This window comes from Pogona vitticeps, chromosome 2, assembly GCF_051106095.1.
Source record: "Pogona vitticeps strain Pit_001003342236 chromosome 2, PviZW2.1, whole genome shotgun sequence".
Lineage (NCBI taxonomy): Eukaryota > Metazoa > Chordata > Lepidosauria > Squamata > Agamidae > Pogona > Pogona vitticeps.
Genome location: NC_135784.1, coordinates 10,274,934 through 10,292,721, shown reverse-complemented (window position 1 = coordinate 10,292,721; position 17,788 = coordinate 10,274,934). Strand labels below are relative to the sequence as shown.

The 17,788-nt window shown below is 46.5% G+C and overlaps 1 protein-coding gene and 1 pseudogene across 1 annotated transcript; one reads left to right on the top strand and one right to left on the bottom strand.

The window, feature by feature from the left end:
• Positions 1–647: 647 nt before the first annotated feature.
• On the bottom strand, positions 648–17,450 carry LOC140701301 (uncharacterized). The gene is made up of 5 exons (XM_078387721.1): positions 17,231–17,450; positions 15,332–15,421; positions 9,513–9,600; positions 3,098–5,797; positions 648–2,529 (listed from the first exon to the last, which is right to left on the bottom strand). The coding sequence occupies exon 4, from the start codon at positions 5,765–5,767 to the stop codon at positions 3,944–3,946; it is 1,824 nt and encodes a 607-aa protein (XP_078243847.1). The 5' UTR covers positions 5,768–5,797; positions 9,513–9,600; positions 15,332–15,421; positions 17,231–17,450; the 3' UTR covers positions 648–2,529; positions 3,098–3,943.
• On the top strand, positions 1,785–2,898 carry LOC140703842 (suppressor of cytokine signaling 6-like; annotated as a pseudogene).
• Positions 17,451–17,788: the final 338 nt, after the last annotated feature.

The following is a 17,788-nucleotide window of genomic DNA, read 5'->3' as shown; positions in this document are numbered from 1 at the left end:
CAGCCACCATTTTCACCGCCCGGTAAGCGAGGAATCGGCGCGAAAACACAGCAGGTGGCCATTTTTTTACCCGGCGGCCATTTTAGAACTGCTGATCAGCTGTTCCAAAAACACTGCTATGCAAAAATCAGTAAGCAAAACAGTTTACCGATCATCGCAAAGGGATTTTTTACTATTTAAAACATTGCAATGCGATTGCAAAAACAATCGCAAAAAAATTGTGGCAATGCGGATTCGTCGTTAAATGAAGCGCTCATTATGCGGGGCACCACTGTATTTAAAATTTTAGAATATGATGCTATTAAGGTGCTACACTCAATATGCCAGCAAGTTTAGAAAACTCAGCAATGGCCAGACTCTTGAGAGTATCCTGGACTGCAAGGAGAACAAACCTATCCATTCTGAAGGAAATTAACCCTGAGTGCTTCCTGGAAGGACAGATCCTGAAACTGAGGTTCCAATACTTAGGCCATCTCATGAGAAGATAAGACTCCTTGAAAAAGACCTTGATGTTGGGAAAGTGCGAGGGAAAGAGAAGGGGACGACAGAGGATGAGATGGCTGGACAGTGTCACGGAACGTATCAACATGGATTTCACCCAACTCTGAGAGGCAGTGGAAGACAGGAGGGCCTGGTGTGCCCTGGTCCATGGGATCACGAAGAGTTGGACATGACTAAATGACTAAACAAGAAAACAACTTAGTTCTGACCGGAGAAATGGCTTCTACTAAAGGGTGGATGTGTCAAGCTGGCCACTGCTCATTTATTCAAGCATCTGCCTATTCATTCATGTATTTAAAGAATTTTTTACACCAGCACAAGGTGATTTACCGTAGATTAAAATAATCAAGAGTGGGCTAAAAGTATTTTTAAAATTCCAAAAAATAATCAGGAGAATGGCTCAGTGGTTAAACTGCAGTATTGCAATGAGAACTGTGCTCATCCCTAGTTTGCTCCCAGTGGGTTCAAGTAGCCAACTCAAGGTTGACACAGACTTCTCTACTGAAGTAAGTAAAATGCTCATTGGGCAGGGGAGGGAGAGGAGACAATATGTAAACTGCATAATTAAATTGTAAACTGCCCAGAGAATGCACTGGCATCCTGAAGCTCCAGTACTTTGGCCATCTCAGGGGAAGAGAAGACTCCCTGGAAAAGACCCTGATGTTAGGAAAGTGTGAGGGCAAGAGGAGAAGGGGATGGCAGAGGATGAGATGGTTGAAGAGTGTCACCAAAGCGACCAACATGAATTTGACCAAACTCCTGGAGGCAGTTAGAGACAGGAGGGCCTGGCGTGCTCTGGTCCACGGGGTCACAAAGAGTCAGACACGACTTAATGACACAACTATTATTGTGGTTTTCTGCATCCGTGAAGGGTAGGAACCATCCCACATAGATACAGGGGTTCTGCTGTGATTTCTTCTAATAACTAGAGGTTTGGTTTCACTAGCTTAAGCTTTATAGAATTAGGAAGTCCATACACAAGCCGCCCAGAGACCTTTGGGTAGAGTGGGCGGCATATAAATTAAAAGAAAGAAAAAGAAAGAAAGAAAAGAAGTTTACCCTTTCATTTTATTGTTCCAAAAAAAAAAAAACCAACCATGAAAAACAAGGACAATATTTAATTAAGCAAACCTCTCTGGGAGAATAGTTCAGTTCGTCCAACAAACTCAGAAGAAACATGTATAAAAATGGAAGTAAAAGTAAAAGCCTTGGTCCAGTTCTCAAATCCAAGCCCTGCACTGAATGGTGTTCGTAAAGATTTCCATGACTTGCAGTCAGATAGCATGCTCCAGGAACAAAACAATGCATTAAAAAGTACAGAATCTCAGAATGGAGATTTGCATCTCTATATTGATGACCATGTGCCTGTAGCTATTGGACTTATGCCTCAGGACTACATTCAGTATACTGTACCTTTAGATGAGGGAATGTATCCTTTGGAATGATCACGTAATTACTGTTTGGATAGTTCCTCGCCCATGGAAGTTTCAACTGTTTCTTCTCAAATGGGTGGTAGTGCATTTCGTGAAGAAGAAGCTTCAGTGAGTCAAGATGTAGTAGTTCCTCCAGATATCTTTGTGGACCAAGCAGTAAGTGGTTTATTAATTGGTACCACAGGAGTCATGTTGCAAAGCCCAAGAGTTAATCACAGTGATGTTCCTCCACTCTCCCCACTGCTACCTCCAATACAGAATAATCAAATCCAAAGGAACTTCAATGGCCTGAATGGCACAGCTGTCCATGTGGCTGAAAGTATGTGGTACCATTTGAATTTTGATCCTAACTCTGCGCCTGGAGTTGGAAGAGTTTATTATTCTGTACAGAACAGTGGTCCTATGGTTGTGACAAGTCTCACAGTAGAACTGGAAAAACTTGCAAAACAAGGATGATACTGGGACCCAATTACACGATGGGAAGCAGAGGGGAAGCTGGCCAATGTCCCTGATGTTTCATTTCTTGTACGAGACAGCTCTGATGACCAATACCTTTTAATTCTGAGTTTCTGTTCCCATGGTAAAACTCTTCATACTAGAATTGAACATTCAAATGGTAGATTTAGCTTTTATGAACAACCAGATATGGAGGGACATACCTCTATAGTTGATCTAATTGAGCATTCAATCAGGGACTCTAAAAATGGAGCATTCTGCTATTCAAGATCTCGAGTGCCTGGATCTACAACTTATCCAGTCAGACTGACCAATCCGGTATCTCATTTTATGCAGGTGCGCTCTTTGCAGTATTTGTGTCGCTTTGTTATACGCCAGTATACCAGAATAGATCCGATTCAAAAACTGCCTTTGCCAAACAAAATGAAGGATTATTTACAAGAAAAGCACTACTGAAGGCTTAGGGCAACCTTGCATCTTGCACTTTGGTAACAACAAAAAATCAAAAGAGAGATTGAAATACTGTTTACAATCTTTAATTAGCCGCCTAGAGTGGTCTTTTAGACCAGATGGGCAGGGTATAAATAAATAAATTAAATAAATAAATAAATAAATAAATAAATAAATAAAAAGAAAGAAAGAAAGAAAGAAAGAAAGAAAGAAAGAAAGAAAGAAAGAAAGAAAGAAAGAAAGAAAGAAATGCAGACCTTTGTCGGCAAGGTGATGTCTCTGCTTTTTAAGATGCTGTTGAGGTTTCTCATTGCTTTCTTCCCAAGAAGCAGGCGTCTTTTAATTTCGTGGCTGCTGTCACCATCTGCAGTGATCACGGAGCCCAAGAAAGTAAAATCTGTCTGTTGCTGCCTGTCCCACATATAGATTTCTCAGGAGAAGGATAAAGTGGTTAGGCACTCCCATTTCTTTAAGAACTTGCCATAGTTTGCTGTGGTCCACACAGTCAAAAGTGCGTGGACCACCAAATGTAGTGAGGTGACGTAGCTTCTGGATTCCATGACTGGCCTGTTCCACGTGGGTTATCTTGGTGAGGCCAAAAGCAATGCTTATCAGGAATGGTCAGGAAAGGACCATTTCCATTCTCATGACCTGCATTACTGAACATGGATATTAATGGATAAGCATGTTTGTAATTTCACAACTGGAACACCATGAATGTCATAAATGTGATTCAGGCCAAAAGTTCTTTACCCAATTGTCTCCTTCAGGATTCAAGCAAAGTCTTTCCCTTCTAGTTTTTTCTTCCTCTCTGCACCCTTCCACCGTAGCTGCTGCTTCCATAAATCGCTTCCACTCTTTACATCTCCGGATTGTTTTTCCAGTCAAGTCCTGATAAACCTGAATGACATCTCATTCTTAAGACAGGTCCTCTTTGTTGTTTCAAGCATGGCAATCCTTCCACCTTCACTGTGTAAAAAGCAAGGCAGCTGAAGGTCTTCTCGTGTTCAATGCATTTATGAGGCTTCTCGCTTGGTATGGGTCATTTGATATGAGTGTGGGCGGTTACATTGAAAGAAGCTCTTTGTGCATTTTATACATTTTTAGGGTTTCTCCTCTGTGTGAATTATTTGATGGGAACTAAGGCTACAGCTATGACTAAAGCACTTTCCACATTCCATACATTTATAAGGTTTCTCCGCTGTGTGAATTCTTTGATGAAAACTAAGGCTACGGCTGTGACTAAAGTTCTTCCCACATTCCATGCACTTATAGGATTTCTCCCCTGTGTGAATTCTTTGATGGGAACTCAGGTTACCGCTCTGACTGAAGCTCTTTCCACATTGCATGCATTTATATGGTTTCTCCCCAGTGTGGGTCCTTTGATGGGAACGTAAACTTCCACTCCGACTGAAACTCTTTCCACATTCATTGCACTTAAAGGGTTTCTCCCCTGTGTGGATCCTTTGGTGTGCACGTAGAACTCCACTCTGATGGAAGCTTGTTCTACACTCTAGGCATTTAAATGGTTTCTCCCCTGTGTGAGTCCTTTGATGTAAATTAAAACTACCACTCTGACTGAAGCTCTTCCCACATTCCATGCACTTATAGGATTTCTCCCCTGTGTGAATTCTTTGATGGGAATTCAGGTTACTGCTCTGACTGAAGCTCTTTCCACACTGCATGCATTTATATGGTTTCTCCCCAGTGTGGGTCCTTTGATGGGAACGTAAACTTCCACTCCGACTGAAACTCTTTCCACATTCATTGCACTTAAAGGGTTTCTCCCCTGTGTGGATCCTTTGGTGTGCACATAGAACTCCACTCTGACGGAAGCTTGTTCCACACTCTAGGCATTTAAATGGTTTCTCCCCTGTGTGAGTCCTTTGATGTAAATTAAAACTACCACTCTGACTGAAGCTCTTTCCACATTCCATGCACTTAAATGGTTTCGCCCCTATATGGATTCTTTGATGTATTCTATATGATCCAGGGTAGCTGAAACTCTTTCCACATTCCATACATGCATATGGTTTCTCCCCAGTGTGGATCCTTTGATGTGAACTGAGGCTACTGCTGACACTGAAGCTCTTCCCACATTCCTCACATGTATAGGGTTTCTCCTCTGTGTGTGTTTTTTGATGTACATGTAGGTGTCCACCCGTTCTGAATTTCTTCCCACATTTAAGGCACTCATAGGGTTTCTCCCCTGTGTGTGTTCTTTGATGTATGTTGAGGTTATTGCTCTTACTGAAGCTCTTTCCACATTCCATGCATTTATACGGTTTCTCCCCTGTGTGAGTTCCTTGATGTGACCTAAGTGCAGCACTCTCACTGAAGTTCTTTCCGCATTCCATGCATTTATATGGTTCCTCCCCTGTGTGAGTTCTCTGATGTAAACTAAGGCTATGGCTGCGACTGAAACTCTTTCCACATTCCATGCATGTATATGGTTTCTCTCCAGTGTGAGTTTTTTGATGGGAAAACAGGTGAGCACTCTGCGTGAAACTCTTTCCACATTCCATGCACTTGTAGGGTTTTTCCCCTGTGTGAGTTCTTTGATGTGATCGAAGGGTATCGCTCCGAATAAAGCTGTTTCCACATTCTATGCATTTATATGGTTTCTCCCCTGTGTGAGTTCTTTGATGGGAACTCAGGTAACTGGTACAAGTGAATCTCTTCCCACATTCAACGCATTTATATGGTTTCTCCTCTGTGTGGGTCAGTTGATGTGACTGTAGATTTCCTCTCCAACTTAAGCTTTTCCCACAAGCCAAATGTTTATATGGTTTCTCCTCTGTGTGGAGATTTTGCATTTTCAGGGTTATTTCTTCACAGACTGGGCTAGCTTCCTTGTCTCTTTCTTTGGTGATTGGGTTCTGGGGCTCAAACACAGCTTCGAGACGCACAGGATTCCTTCTTCTCATCCACACTGTTCTTATTGTCCTGTTCTTCACCTGAGATTAAATAAATAAATAAATAAATAAATAAATAAATAAATAAATAAATAAATTAAAAATCCTTCCCTGTTCATCACAGAAAAGGAAGGCATCAGGCATCATACCCCTTTTCATCTCCAAAATGAAAGGATTTCTGATTAATTCCCTTAAAAGTCCAGCTAAGATTAATTGGGGGGGGGAAGATGAGGAGGGGACCGGCTTTCAAAGGCTTGTAAGCTGAACATTTTTCATTGGAGTGTCTACTGAAAGGCATCCCAACCATTGAAATTCAGTTGAAAGACTTGTAAAACTGATTGACATGCTGGACTGAAATCTGGTGTTCTTGAAGACTATATGAGGACTTGGAGCACTTACCGGAATTTAATTTAGAGGATAGGCGAGCCTGAAATTTTGCCATTGTTCTCCTCCTTAATGTTTGTGCAAAAGTTTCATTTATGTTGCTAAAAAAGGAGTTTTATTTGTTTCATTTATTGGAATTTCTATCCTGCCCATCTATCCCGAAGGTCTACTCTGGGCAGTTAACTGGCAACTGAAATATTAATGATTCATTGGTTTACGCATTCATTGATGTAAAACAGAAAACAAAAATAAAAATAGGACATTTTTATTTATAAAGAGCCTCGTGGCGCAGTGGTTAAAACGCTGTACTGCAGCTAAAACTGTGCTCACAACCTGGGGTTCAAATCCCAGGTAGCCAGCTCAAGGTTGACTCAGCCTTCCATCCTTCCGAGGTCGGTAAAATGAGTACCCAGCTTGCTGGGGGGGGCAATGTGTAGCCTGTATAATTAAAATTGTAAACCGCCCGGAGAGTGCTTGTAGCGCTATGGGGCAGTATATAAGTCCAAAAAATAAAAATAAATAAATAAATAATTAATTAAAACCAACAGCAAAAATTCTAAAATGGTCAGAGTGTTCACTTGGCTGGATCTTCTACATATGACATGTTATGGATTTTATATATTTTCCAGTTGGATCTAAAGAATTTCAAGTGTGTTTATATCTGATAATAAGAGGAGAATGCCTGCTCCCACTGCCATGATGAGTTGCCTCCCTCTGTTCTCACAGGGCCATTATTGGGGGGGGGGGTTTGGAATGGATGGCTTCAGTGGTCTCTTCCAAATCTATGACTCATTTTTAACATTTTATTTGTACAGAGTTTCAAACCTTGACGAGTATCTTGAGTACCGTGGTGCGCAGGACGAAGTAGAGGTCAGAAACTCGGAAGGAGGGACAAATCTGATGTTGAGCCATCAAAAATTACGATGCCCTTCATTTCCTTATGAAAGGACCTGATGATGTTAAGGAGTCGAGGTGGACATCCAGTCTTGGGAAGTATTTTAAAAAGGCCGTCCCTGCTAACCAAATCAAAGGCCTTGGTAAGATCTATGGAGGCCACAAAGCTTTTTGCTTTGCTTTTTTTGCATTTTTGAAGGATCTCACATAGTTTGTTTGCTTTTCTTCTCTTTTTCTTTCCTTTTGATGGAACAGATTAATTGCATTTTCTGCAGTCTTTTTTTTTTTTGGTGATTTTTTTCCCCTTCGGCTGGATTGGATTAATTGTATTTCAATGCATTCCTATGGGAAATGGTGATTGAACTTACAACCATTTCGAGTTACAACCAGAGTTCTGGAACCAATTAAGTTTGTAAGTCAAGGCACCACGGTAATTACAAACTGTCTGTTTAATTATCTTCTCTAGAATCTTTCCAGGAATTGACATCAGACTGACAGGCAGAAAATTTTTGGGTCTTTTTTCCCTTTTTTGAATATAGGGACAACATTTGCCCTCCTCCCATCTCTGGGGACTTCCCCTGTTCTCCAAACCATTGTCAATGGTTCTGATATTACTTCTGCCAGTTCTTTTAATATCCTTGGATGTAATTTGTCTGGCCCGGGAGACATAAACTCATTCAAAGTAGCCAGGTAATCCAATACTACTTCTCTACCTATTCTGTGCTGCATTTCCCATACTGCATTTCACCTGCTCTTCCTCCCTCAGGTAGAGCACTACAGTGGTGCCCCACATAACGGGTGTCCCGTTTAACGACGAATCTGCATAGCGATGTTTTTTTTTAAAATCGTTTTTGCGATCTCATTGCGATGTTTTAAATGGTAAAACATCGCTTTGCGATGATCAGTAAGCTGTTTGGATTACCGATTTTCGGATAGCGATGTTTTTGGAACAGCTGATCGGTGGTTCCAAAATGGCCACCGGGTTAAAAAAAATGGCCGCCTGCTGTGTTTTCGCGCCCATTCCTTGCTTACCAGGCAGAGAAAATGGCAGCCGTATGGAGGATTTTCCCATAACAGTGAGTTTTAAGCCCATAGGAACACATTAAACGTGTTTTAATGCATTCATATGGGCTTTTTTGTTCCGTATAGCAACGAATCCACATAGGGACGATTTTTCTGGAATGGATTGTCGCTATGTGGGGCACCACTGTATTTTCCTTTTTTGGAAAAAATGATGCAAAGAAGGTGTTGAGTAGTTCTGTCTTTTCCCTGTCCCGTTAGTAACTAGCCATCATCTCCACATAGAGACCCTATCGTTTCCTTCTTTTTCCTTTTATTGCTGACATAACTAAAAAAATCCATTTTTATTATCTTTAATCTCTCTAGGAAGCCTCAGTTCGTTCTACGCTTTAGCTTTTCTTACCATTCCCTTACATGTTCTGGCTATTAGCTTGTATTCTTCTTTGATGCTTTCCCCATTTTTCCATTTCTTGTACATGATTTTTTTAACACTTAACTGAACTGAAAGTTTTTTAATCAACCATTCTGGTTTCCTTAGACATCTCCCATTTTTCCTTCTTGTTTGAACAGTCTTTAGATTGTGCTCAGGTCTAAAAAATTCCCATCCATCCTGAACACCCCTCTCCTTTAGTGCCTCTGTCCATGGATTTTCAGCAAGTAATTCCCTAAATTAACAAAAATTGGCTTTCATAAAGTCTAGAATGCATGTGTGATTAAACTTGACTTCCCCTTCCCACTTATAACACATTCCAAGAGAGGGTGGTCACTCCCACCTACAGCTCCCATCACTTCAACAAGGTCCTCCCTCCTGTTGGTTCAGATGAGATCTAAACTACAGTGGTGCCCCGTTTAACGAAGAATCCACATAACAATGAAGATTTTGGGATTGCTTTTGCCATCGCATTGCGATGTTTCCTATAGGGAAAATTGCATTGCGATGACGGCTCCTCCCCATCATCGCAAATGCTCCATTTTTACAGAGCTTGCGATGAGGGGGGGGGAAGTGATCATCCCAGAAAAGAACTGGAGCCATCTTCCCCGCTCCAGCCCCTCCCCCTCCCTGCCTTACAGCTGACAGGCGGGAGCTGCTGCTGCTCTTAGAACCTTCCCTAGCAGCTAAATAGGCAGTGTAAATGCACTGCCGAAGCCTCTGAAAGCGGTGCTTTGTCGGGGTGGGGGTGGGGGGGGTGGCAGGGACAGACCCGCCACCCTCCCGCCACCGTCGCGCCGCTTTCGGAAGCCTGCTGGGGCTATTTCAGCAGTGAAAATGCACCTCTGAAAGTGGCGCTTTGCCGTGGGGGTGGCGCGAGGGGGTGCGGGGGGGGGCCTGTGGCGTTCTGGATGGAGTATCAGACTGGGAATCAAGAAACCTGGATTCAAATCCTTGCTGGGCCAGGGAAACTGAGAGGAGAGTATGTGTGGCAAGGCTACTTAAGCCACCCCTTGAAATTTCACTTACTTTGCAAATGTTGGAGGGATCTGGGATTTGCTTCTTTGCTTTTGGTCTCAAAAAAATCAAAGAGAATTCTGCTCAGTCTCACCCCTTCCTAGGAGAAAAGAAAAATAAAAAAGATCAGCCTGGAGGTTTTACAGATAAAGCAAACCAAAAACTTTTTCTTCCAGGATGTGCCTTTGTCATGTTTCTTTTGAACATGACTACATACTCTCTCTCTTCTTCAGGAAGCAGAACAAGAGAAACAGAAAGGAAGACAACAAAGAAATCAACCCCACAGGCAGGCAAGCCTCCGAGAAAAAAGCTCCCACGGTCCCAGTGAGGAGGGGGCAACAGCAGGGAACCAGAGAGCAACAGGACCTGCTTCCTGCTGAAACGTGACGAAAGCAGCAGCATAAAATACTGTATTTTTCCCACAAATTATTTAAGATATTTTACTCCACCTTTCTCCTTTAAAAGGACCCAAGGCAGCATATGCAATTCTTGAATACACAAGATTTAAAAATTAAAAACAGGAAGTCTAGAAATCTTTAAAAGATTCAAACAAAATTTACAATAAGAATGGTAAATAATATTAACATCTAGAAAACAACAGAGTCACTGTCATGAAGTGCAGGGGTCCCCAATATTTTTTTGCTCTGCGGTCCAGCTGGGGACGTGGTGGTGCTGTGGGCTAAACTGCAGAAGTCTTTGCTGCAGGGTCAGAAGACCAAGCAGTTGTAAGATCAAATTCACGTGACGGAGTGAGCACCCATCACTTGTCACAGCTCCCGCCAACCTAGCGGTTTGAATGCATACAAAATGCGAGTAGATAAATAGAGACCACCTCGGTGGGAAGGTAACAGCGTTCCGTGTCTAAGTTGCACTGGCCATGTGACCACAGAAGATTGTCTTCGGACAAAACGCTGGCTCTATGGCTTGGAAACGGGGATGAGCACCGCCCCCTAGAGTTGAACACGACTGGACAAAAATTGTCAAGGGGAACCTTTACCTTTATCAGCTGGGGAAAGCGGGGCACACACCCCCTGCGCTTGCGTGCACGGGGGAGAGGTCACAGATGGGCACCGGGCCGCAGGCCGGGGAGTTGGAACCTCTGATGTAGTGGACTGAGGGTTGGATCAGCCCCCTGTTCTCACAGGACCATTCGTTACTTTTGTCAATTCAAGGATCCCAATGCAGGGGGCGTCTCCAAAGGGGCTCCTCGCCCTCCGTGCCAAGTGCCCTGTGTTGTGGGGTTGCCAACCCAAGGCGGTTGCCAACCCAAGTTCAGGTCTCAGGACTTTTCTCACCTGTTGTCTTCCAACCCCCAACCTCACTTAGGCTTCGCTGTTCCCTTTGAGCTCACTCCAAACTTCACAGGGGCTTGGAAAAGTGGCAACTGAGGGTGGGGGTTCTTGGTATTGGCTGCCCCTTCTGTAAAGGAAAGCCTTTCGGGATCACTTGGTCTGGAACGGACCCTTCAGAGCCATTCACTTTGCAAAAGACCTGCCAGGAGAGGAAACACCCCAGAAGCAGAAGCCGGGTTGCCTTCCTGTCCTTCTCCGTCCATGTGGAAGTACCGGAGTCCTTCGGCCTCTTTCCAAAGTCCCATGAAACAGAAATGCTCTTTTGAATATAAGGCCAGAAATTGTTGATTTAAAAGAGATATATGATACAGTGGTGCCCCAGATAGCGATGATAATCTGTTCCAGATTACCGTATTTTTCGCTCCATAAGACGCACCTTTCTATAAGACGCACCAAATTTTTAGGAGAAGAAAACAGGAAAAAATTATCTGCTTTCTTCTCCTAAAATCTGGTGAGCCTTATGGAGAGGTCCATCTTATGGAACACACCCTAGGGTCCTAGGGTGTGTTCCAGGACCCTTTGGAGCCTCCCCCTGCCTCCCTCGGGGGCGAGAGGGGGTGAAATCGCCACCTTCTGGGGCTCTTCTGAAGTTTCCCAAGCCTCAGAAGAGCCCCCAAAGGTGGTGATTTCATCCCCTCTGGCCCCCAGGGGAGGCAGGGTCAGTCTCCAAAGAGTCCTAGAACACACCCTAGGACCCTTTGGAGACTCACCCTGCCTCCCCCGGGCGACAGAGGGGGCAAAATAGGCAGCTTCCAGGATCTTTTCTGAGCCTTTCCAGGCTCAGAAAAGGTCCTGGAAGCTCCCGATTTTGCCCCCGCTGTCCCCGTGGGGGTGGGTGGGAGCCTGTCAAGGGTCCAAGGGAGCCTCCCACCCCCCCATGGGACCAGGGGGGGTAAAATCACCAGCTCCCGATTTTACCCCCCCTGGCCACGTGGGGGTGGGTGGGGGGAGGGTGGCATGGGTCCAAGGGAGGCTCCCTTGGACCCTTGCCACCGTCCACCCACCCCCCACGGAGTGGGGGGGGGTTTAAAATCGCCAGCTTCTGAGTGTGTTTGGAGGCTTATCAAGCTTCCAAACACTCCCAGAACCTGGCGATTTCGCCAGGGCTGGCCCCGTGGGGGGGTGGGGGGAGGGTGGCAAGGGTCCTGGGAGGCTCCCTTGGACCCTTGCCACCCTCCACCCACCCCCCCATGGGACCAGGGGGGGTAAATTCACCAGGTTCTGGGAGTGTTTGGAGGCTCCCCAAGCCTCCAAACACTCCCAGAAGCTGGCGATTTTACCCCCCTAGCCACGTGGGGGTGGGTGGGGGGAGGGTGGCATGGGTCCAAGGGAGGCTCCCTTGGACCCTTGCCACCGTCCACCCACCCCCCACGGAGCGGGGGGGTTTAAAATCGCCAGCTTCTGAGTGTGTTTGGAGGCTTATCAAGCTTCCAAACACTCCCAGAACCTGGCGATTTCGCCAGGGCTGGCCCTGTGGGGGGGTGGGGGGAGGGTGGCAAGGGTCCTGGGAGGCTCCCTTGGACCCTTGCCACCCTCCACCCACCCCCCCATGGTACCAGGGGGGGTAAATTCACCAGGTTCTGGGAGTGTTTGGAGGCTCCCCAAGCCTCCAAACACTCCCAGAAGCTGGCGATTTTAGCCCCCCTGGCCACGTGGGGGTGGGTGGGGGGAGGGTGGCATGGGTCCAAGGGAGGGTCCCTTGGACCCTTGCCACCGTCCACCCACCCCCCCACGGAGCGGGGGGGTTTTAAAATCGGCAGCTTCTGAGTGTGTTTGGAGGCTTATCAAGCTTCCAAACACTCCCAGAACCTGGCGATTTCGCCAGGGCTGGCCCCGTGGGGGGGGGGAGGGTGGCAAGGGTCCTGGGAGTCTCCCTTGGACCCTTGCCACCCTCCACCCACCCCCCATGGGACCAGGGGGGGTAAAATCGCCAGGTTCTGGGAGTGTTTTGAGGCTTGGGAAGCCTCAAAACACTCCCAGAACGTGGCGATTTTGCCAGTGCTGGCCGGTGCGTGGGTGGGAGGAGCGTCGCAAGGATCTGAGTGAGCTTCCAGGACCCTTGCGACGTTCCCCCCCACCTGGAAGCTGGCGATTTCGCCGGTGCTGGCCCCGTGGGGGGGTGGGGGAGCCTCGCAAGGGTCCTGGAAGGCTCACCCGGACCCTTGCGACGCTCCCCCCCACGGGGCCAGCAGCGACGAAATTGCTGCATTCACACCATTAGACGCACTGACTTCCCCACCCATATTTTGGAGGGGGAAAAGTGCGTCTTATGGTGCAAAAAATACGGTAATCGTCGCTATCCGGAAACCTCGCTAAACAGAACTAAAAACCCCACAGGAATGCATTAAACTTCATTTAATGCGTTCCTATGGGGCCCAAACTCACTGTTCAGCGAAGATCCTCCATAGCGCCGCCATTTACGCCACCTCAGTAAGTGAGGAAATTGCGTGAAAATGCTTGCGGCAGCCGATTTGGGCACCTGGTGGCCATTTTGGAACCGACGATCAGCTGTTCTAAAAACATCGCAATGCAAAGAGCAGTAAGCGAAACGCTTACCAATCGTCACAATGCAATGTTTTACCATTTAAAACATTGCAATGCGATCGCATTAGCGATCCCAAAAAATAAATCAATATGCGGATTCGTCGTTAAATGGTGTGCTCGTTATGCGAGGCACCACTGTATATGATATACACAGAGAGTAGTAAATATATGTTGCTACACATATTTATAGCTATAAGGTTGATCTGGACTCAAAATCTGATAGCTTGAGAAGATATGTTAAAGAAAGCTGGAAAATGTTTTATGATTGGTCTCAGAAACAAGTACGAGTAGAAAATACAACATATGTTATGGATTTTAGTATTGTAACACAATTATGGAATCAAGATTATACTAGATATTGCCTTACTGTAAACACTTCCCTGTGTGTATGTTTTGTATGGTGTAGAGTGGTCGTATAGACGAGATGGGTGGGATATAAATCAAATCAAATAATAAATTAAATAAATTAAATAAATAAATAAATAATCTTCCATCCCCCCCGCCCCCATATTTGTATTCCTTTGATTGTTCACTGTTTGTTTCTTATATAATACAAAATATTAGGCATCCTTCAGTCTCGAAAGACCATGGTAATATGCTCCCCATGGAGGACCTGGAAAAGTGTCCAGCGTGGCCGAAGAGGCCAACTCGAGAGTGACAATCCCTTCCACACTGAAGACAAATCCAATCTGTCCCCTGTGCAGCTCCCTGATTTTGCTGCTTTTGTCACTTCCTCTTTGCCTCACAAAATATATAATGCTGAGGGGGAAAAAAGTACCTTTCAAAAAAAAATTCCCGTGCATCCCGGACTCCCCTCTCCTTTAGTGTCTCCATCCATGGAATTTCAGCCAATAATTCCCTAAATTTACGAAAAAAGAGGCTTTCGTGAAGTCTAGAATACATGTGTGATTACACTTGGCTTCCCCTTCCCACCATATAACAAATTCCAAGAGAGGGTGGTCACTCCCACCTACGGCTCCCACCACTTCATCCTCATTAACAAGGTCCTCCCGGTTGGTTCAGATGAGATCTAAAATAGCTGTTCCCCTTGTTGCCTCTTCCACTTTCTGGACCATGAATTTGTCTGCAAATTTGCCTGTAACAAATTTGTTGAACCTTGAGTTCTTGGCAGAGTTTAACAGCCAACAAATATCGGGATAGATGAAATCTCCCATTACTTCTGCATCTTTCCCTTTTGAATGTGTGGCCATCTGCTCCAGGAAGGCTTGGGACTATCTGTGCGTGGACCAATCCAGGAAGTGACAAGGCATCCAGGCAGGAAATTAGCGGATAGTTTAAGAGGGAAGTGAGTGGATTGGACCACGGGCACCATCGGGTTCTCCACTGACGGCGTTGGGTACAGAAGAACACCCATCGTGTATTGGGAACCACACAAATCACAGACATCAGAGGCACCCAGTCGGAGGCCACCATCTTGTTTGGGTTCAGCCTTGGTCTATTGTCCCTTTTATCCTCCCACACAAGGAGAAGGTGGGAACAAAAATTACGTTACCTGTTAATCAGTTATCATAAGAGTCCGAAGGAACCTTGGATGGTGCAAAGCAAAATTCCCCAGTCTGGCTTGTCTGTTAAGGGGGAACAATAAAGCAGGCTTGAAGGGGAACCCCCACACACCCCAAATCAGGATGACTAAGGCTTGCCTCTTATCAAGAGGACCTAACGTTGGTGAGCATGGGGTTGGGGTGAGCAGGATCGAGTTGTTTTTTTTTAAATACACCTACATAAGATGCAAAGAAAACCATACCCCAAATCGCCACCACTCTGCACATCTTCAAAGAAAAAGTGTGGTGTTCTGGATGGAGTACCAGACAGGAAATCAAGAAACCTGGATTCAAATCCTTGCTGGGCCAGGGAAACTGAGAGGAGAGTGTGTGTGACAAGGCTACCTAAGCCACCTCTTGAACTCTCGCTTACCTTACAAATGTTGGAGGGATCTGGGATTTGGTTCTTTGTTTCTTGATCCCAAAAAAAAGCAAAGAGGATTCTGCTCAGTCTCACCCCTTCCTAGAAGAAAAGGAAAATAGAAAAGTTCAGCCTGGAGGCTTTACAGATAAAGCAAACCAAAAATGTTTCGTTCCGGGATCTGCCTTCGTCATGTTTCTACTGAACGGGGCTACATATTCCCCCCTCTCTTCTTCAGGCAGCAGAACAAGAGGAACAGAAAGAAACCACAGGAAGGGAGGGAGGGAGAATCTCACATTGGACTCTGAAATAAAAGCTCCCACTGTCCCAGTGAGGAGGGGCAACAGCAGGCAATCAGAGAGCAACAGGACCTTCTTCCTGCTGACACATGTGATGAAAGCAGGAGCATGCAAGAGTGTATTTCACCCACAATTTATTTAAAATATTTTTAATCCACCTTTCTCCTTTACAAGAACCTAAGGCCCCTTATGTACATTTTTAAAACACAAGATTTAAAAGTTAAAAATAACAAGTCTACAAACCTTAAAAAGAATCAAACCACACCTACACAAAGAATGGTAAACAAAATCAACATCTAGAAAACACCAGAGTCCGTGACCGAGGGTTGGACCAGGCGCCCTGTTCTCATGGGGCCATCTGTTATTTTTCTCACCCTAATGATCCCAACGCAGGTGTCGTCTCCAAAGGTGCCCCTCAGCCTCCGTGCCCTCTGTGCCAAGTGCCCTGTGTACTGGGGTTGCCAACCCAAGGCGGGCACAGTTCAGATCTCAGGATTTTTCTCGCCTGCTCTCTTCCAACCCCCAACCTTGCTTAGGCTTCGCTCTTCCCATTGACCTCACTGCCAGCCTCACAGGGGTTTGGAAGGGGGGCAACTGAGGGTGGGGGGTCTTGGTGTTGGCTGCCCCTCCTGGAAAGCAAAGCCTTTTCGAATCACTTGGTCTGGAAAGGACCCTTTAGAGCCATTCACTCCGCAAAAGACCTGGCAGGAGAGGAAATGCCCAAGAAGGAGAGGCCGGGTTGCCTTCTGGTCCTTCTTTCCTCCTGCCCTCCATGTTGAAATGACCTGAGCTCATTCGGCCTCTTTCCAAAGCCCCCTTTGCTCCACCCCATGTAGGGCCATGAACTGGAGGCAGGAGGGCGAATCCCTAGGAAGGAGGAGTGAGGGGCAGGTCTTTTGCACAGCCAATGGCCCTGAATTGTGCCTTTCAGGACCCAAAGACCAGAACAGTCTTGGCCCTGCGTGAAGAAGAACAACATCCACCAGGAGACCCTTCCTGGGGAGATCTCTCTCTCGGCCCCTGCTAGGAAACATCCCAGGGAGGAAAATCCACCATTTTCTCTTTCCTGTTTCTCTCCTGCCTCCCTTTCGGGGAAAAGACGGTCTGTGTTCAACAAGCAACATAACAAGGAAGCTGCCAAGCAGGGGGTGGGGAGTCATCGTCCCCACCCTTGCATCTGATTGTCAGCTCAGGATCTGGTCTTGAGAGAGACCTGGTTACCCCTCCTCTCTGCCAGTTAATCTAGGAAAAACACACACACACACACACACACGCACGCACGCACGCACGCACGCACACACACACAGTCTCGCTGAATCCCTAGGGCCTTGCAGGGGCGTTGGTCTTCCCACCCCTGGGAGTGTGTGTGTGTGTGTGTGGGGATCGGAACCGCAGAAATCCTCTTTCCCCTCTGACATCCTCTCCCCCTCCCCCTCCCGAGGAGACCCAGAGGAAAAAAACTGCCAGGCACGAAGGTCGAGCAGGTTAAACCACAATCGGGCACCATCGGCAATGCCCGGAGAAGCAGCCCCCCCTCCCCCGAGACTGATTCAACCCCCCCCCAAGAAAATCTCACCCCCCACCCCCGACCTGCCCCCCCTCCAGCGCCCACCTCCGTCCAGGTCGCGATCCGGGAGGCGCTCCAAGATACCCGTTTCTCTCCAGGAGTCCTTTCGCGCCGAAGGGGAAGAGGCAGGAGCAGCGATCCCCGCTTCCGGTTCCTGCTCGCCCGTCCAGGGGAGGGGCTCTTCCTTCGCCTTCGTAGCTCTATGTTCCTCCCCTTCCCCCCCTCCTGCACGAAATGGGGGGGGGGAGGAATGGCAGGAACAAGGCGGGTGTGTGAGTGGGAGGTTAAGGTTAGGAAAGGCTCCAAAGAGGAGGAAAATGGGGGGGAGTTCGGAGCGTCCTCCGGGCTGCCCAAGTTCTCCCACTTCTGGTGGAAGGAAAAACTCAGACGAGACACAAGAGTTCCCGTCACCAAATATTTGAAGAGAGAAAAAGGAGACAAAGGAGGAGGGAGTTCAGGTTCTCAGACCGACACATATTGTGTGTCTCTCCTTCTAAAGGGAGACTCGCAACAGCGGAGGAGAAATGACGTCACATCACCTTGTTCCATCATCTACCTGCACAGCAGGACTCTTCACTTTGTCCTTGATAAGAATTACACAGC

Bases quoted from the DNA above. Each gene is read 5' to 3' on its own strand.
- LOC140701301 (XM_078387721.1), bottom strand. From the start codon at position 5,767: ATGAGAAGAAGGAATCCTGTGCGTCTCGAAGCTGTGTTTGAGCCCCAG.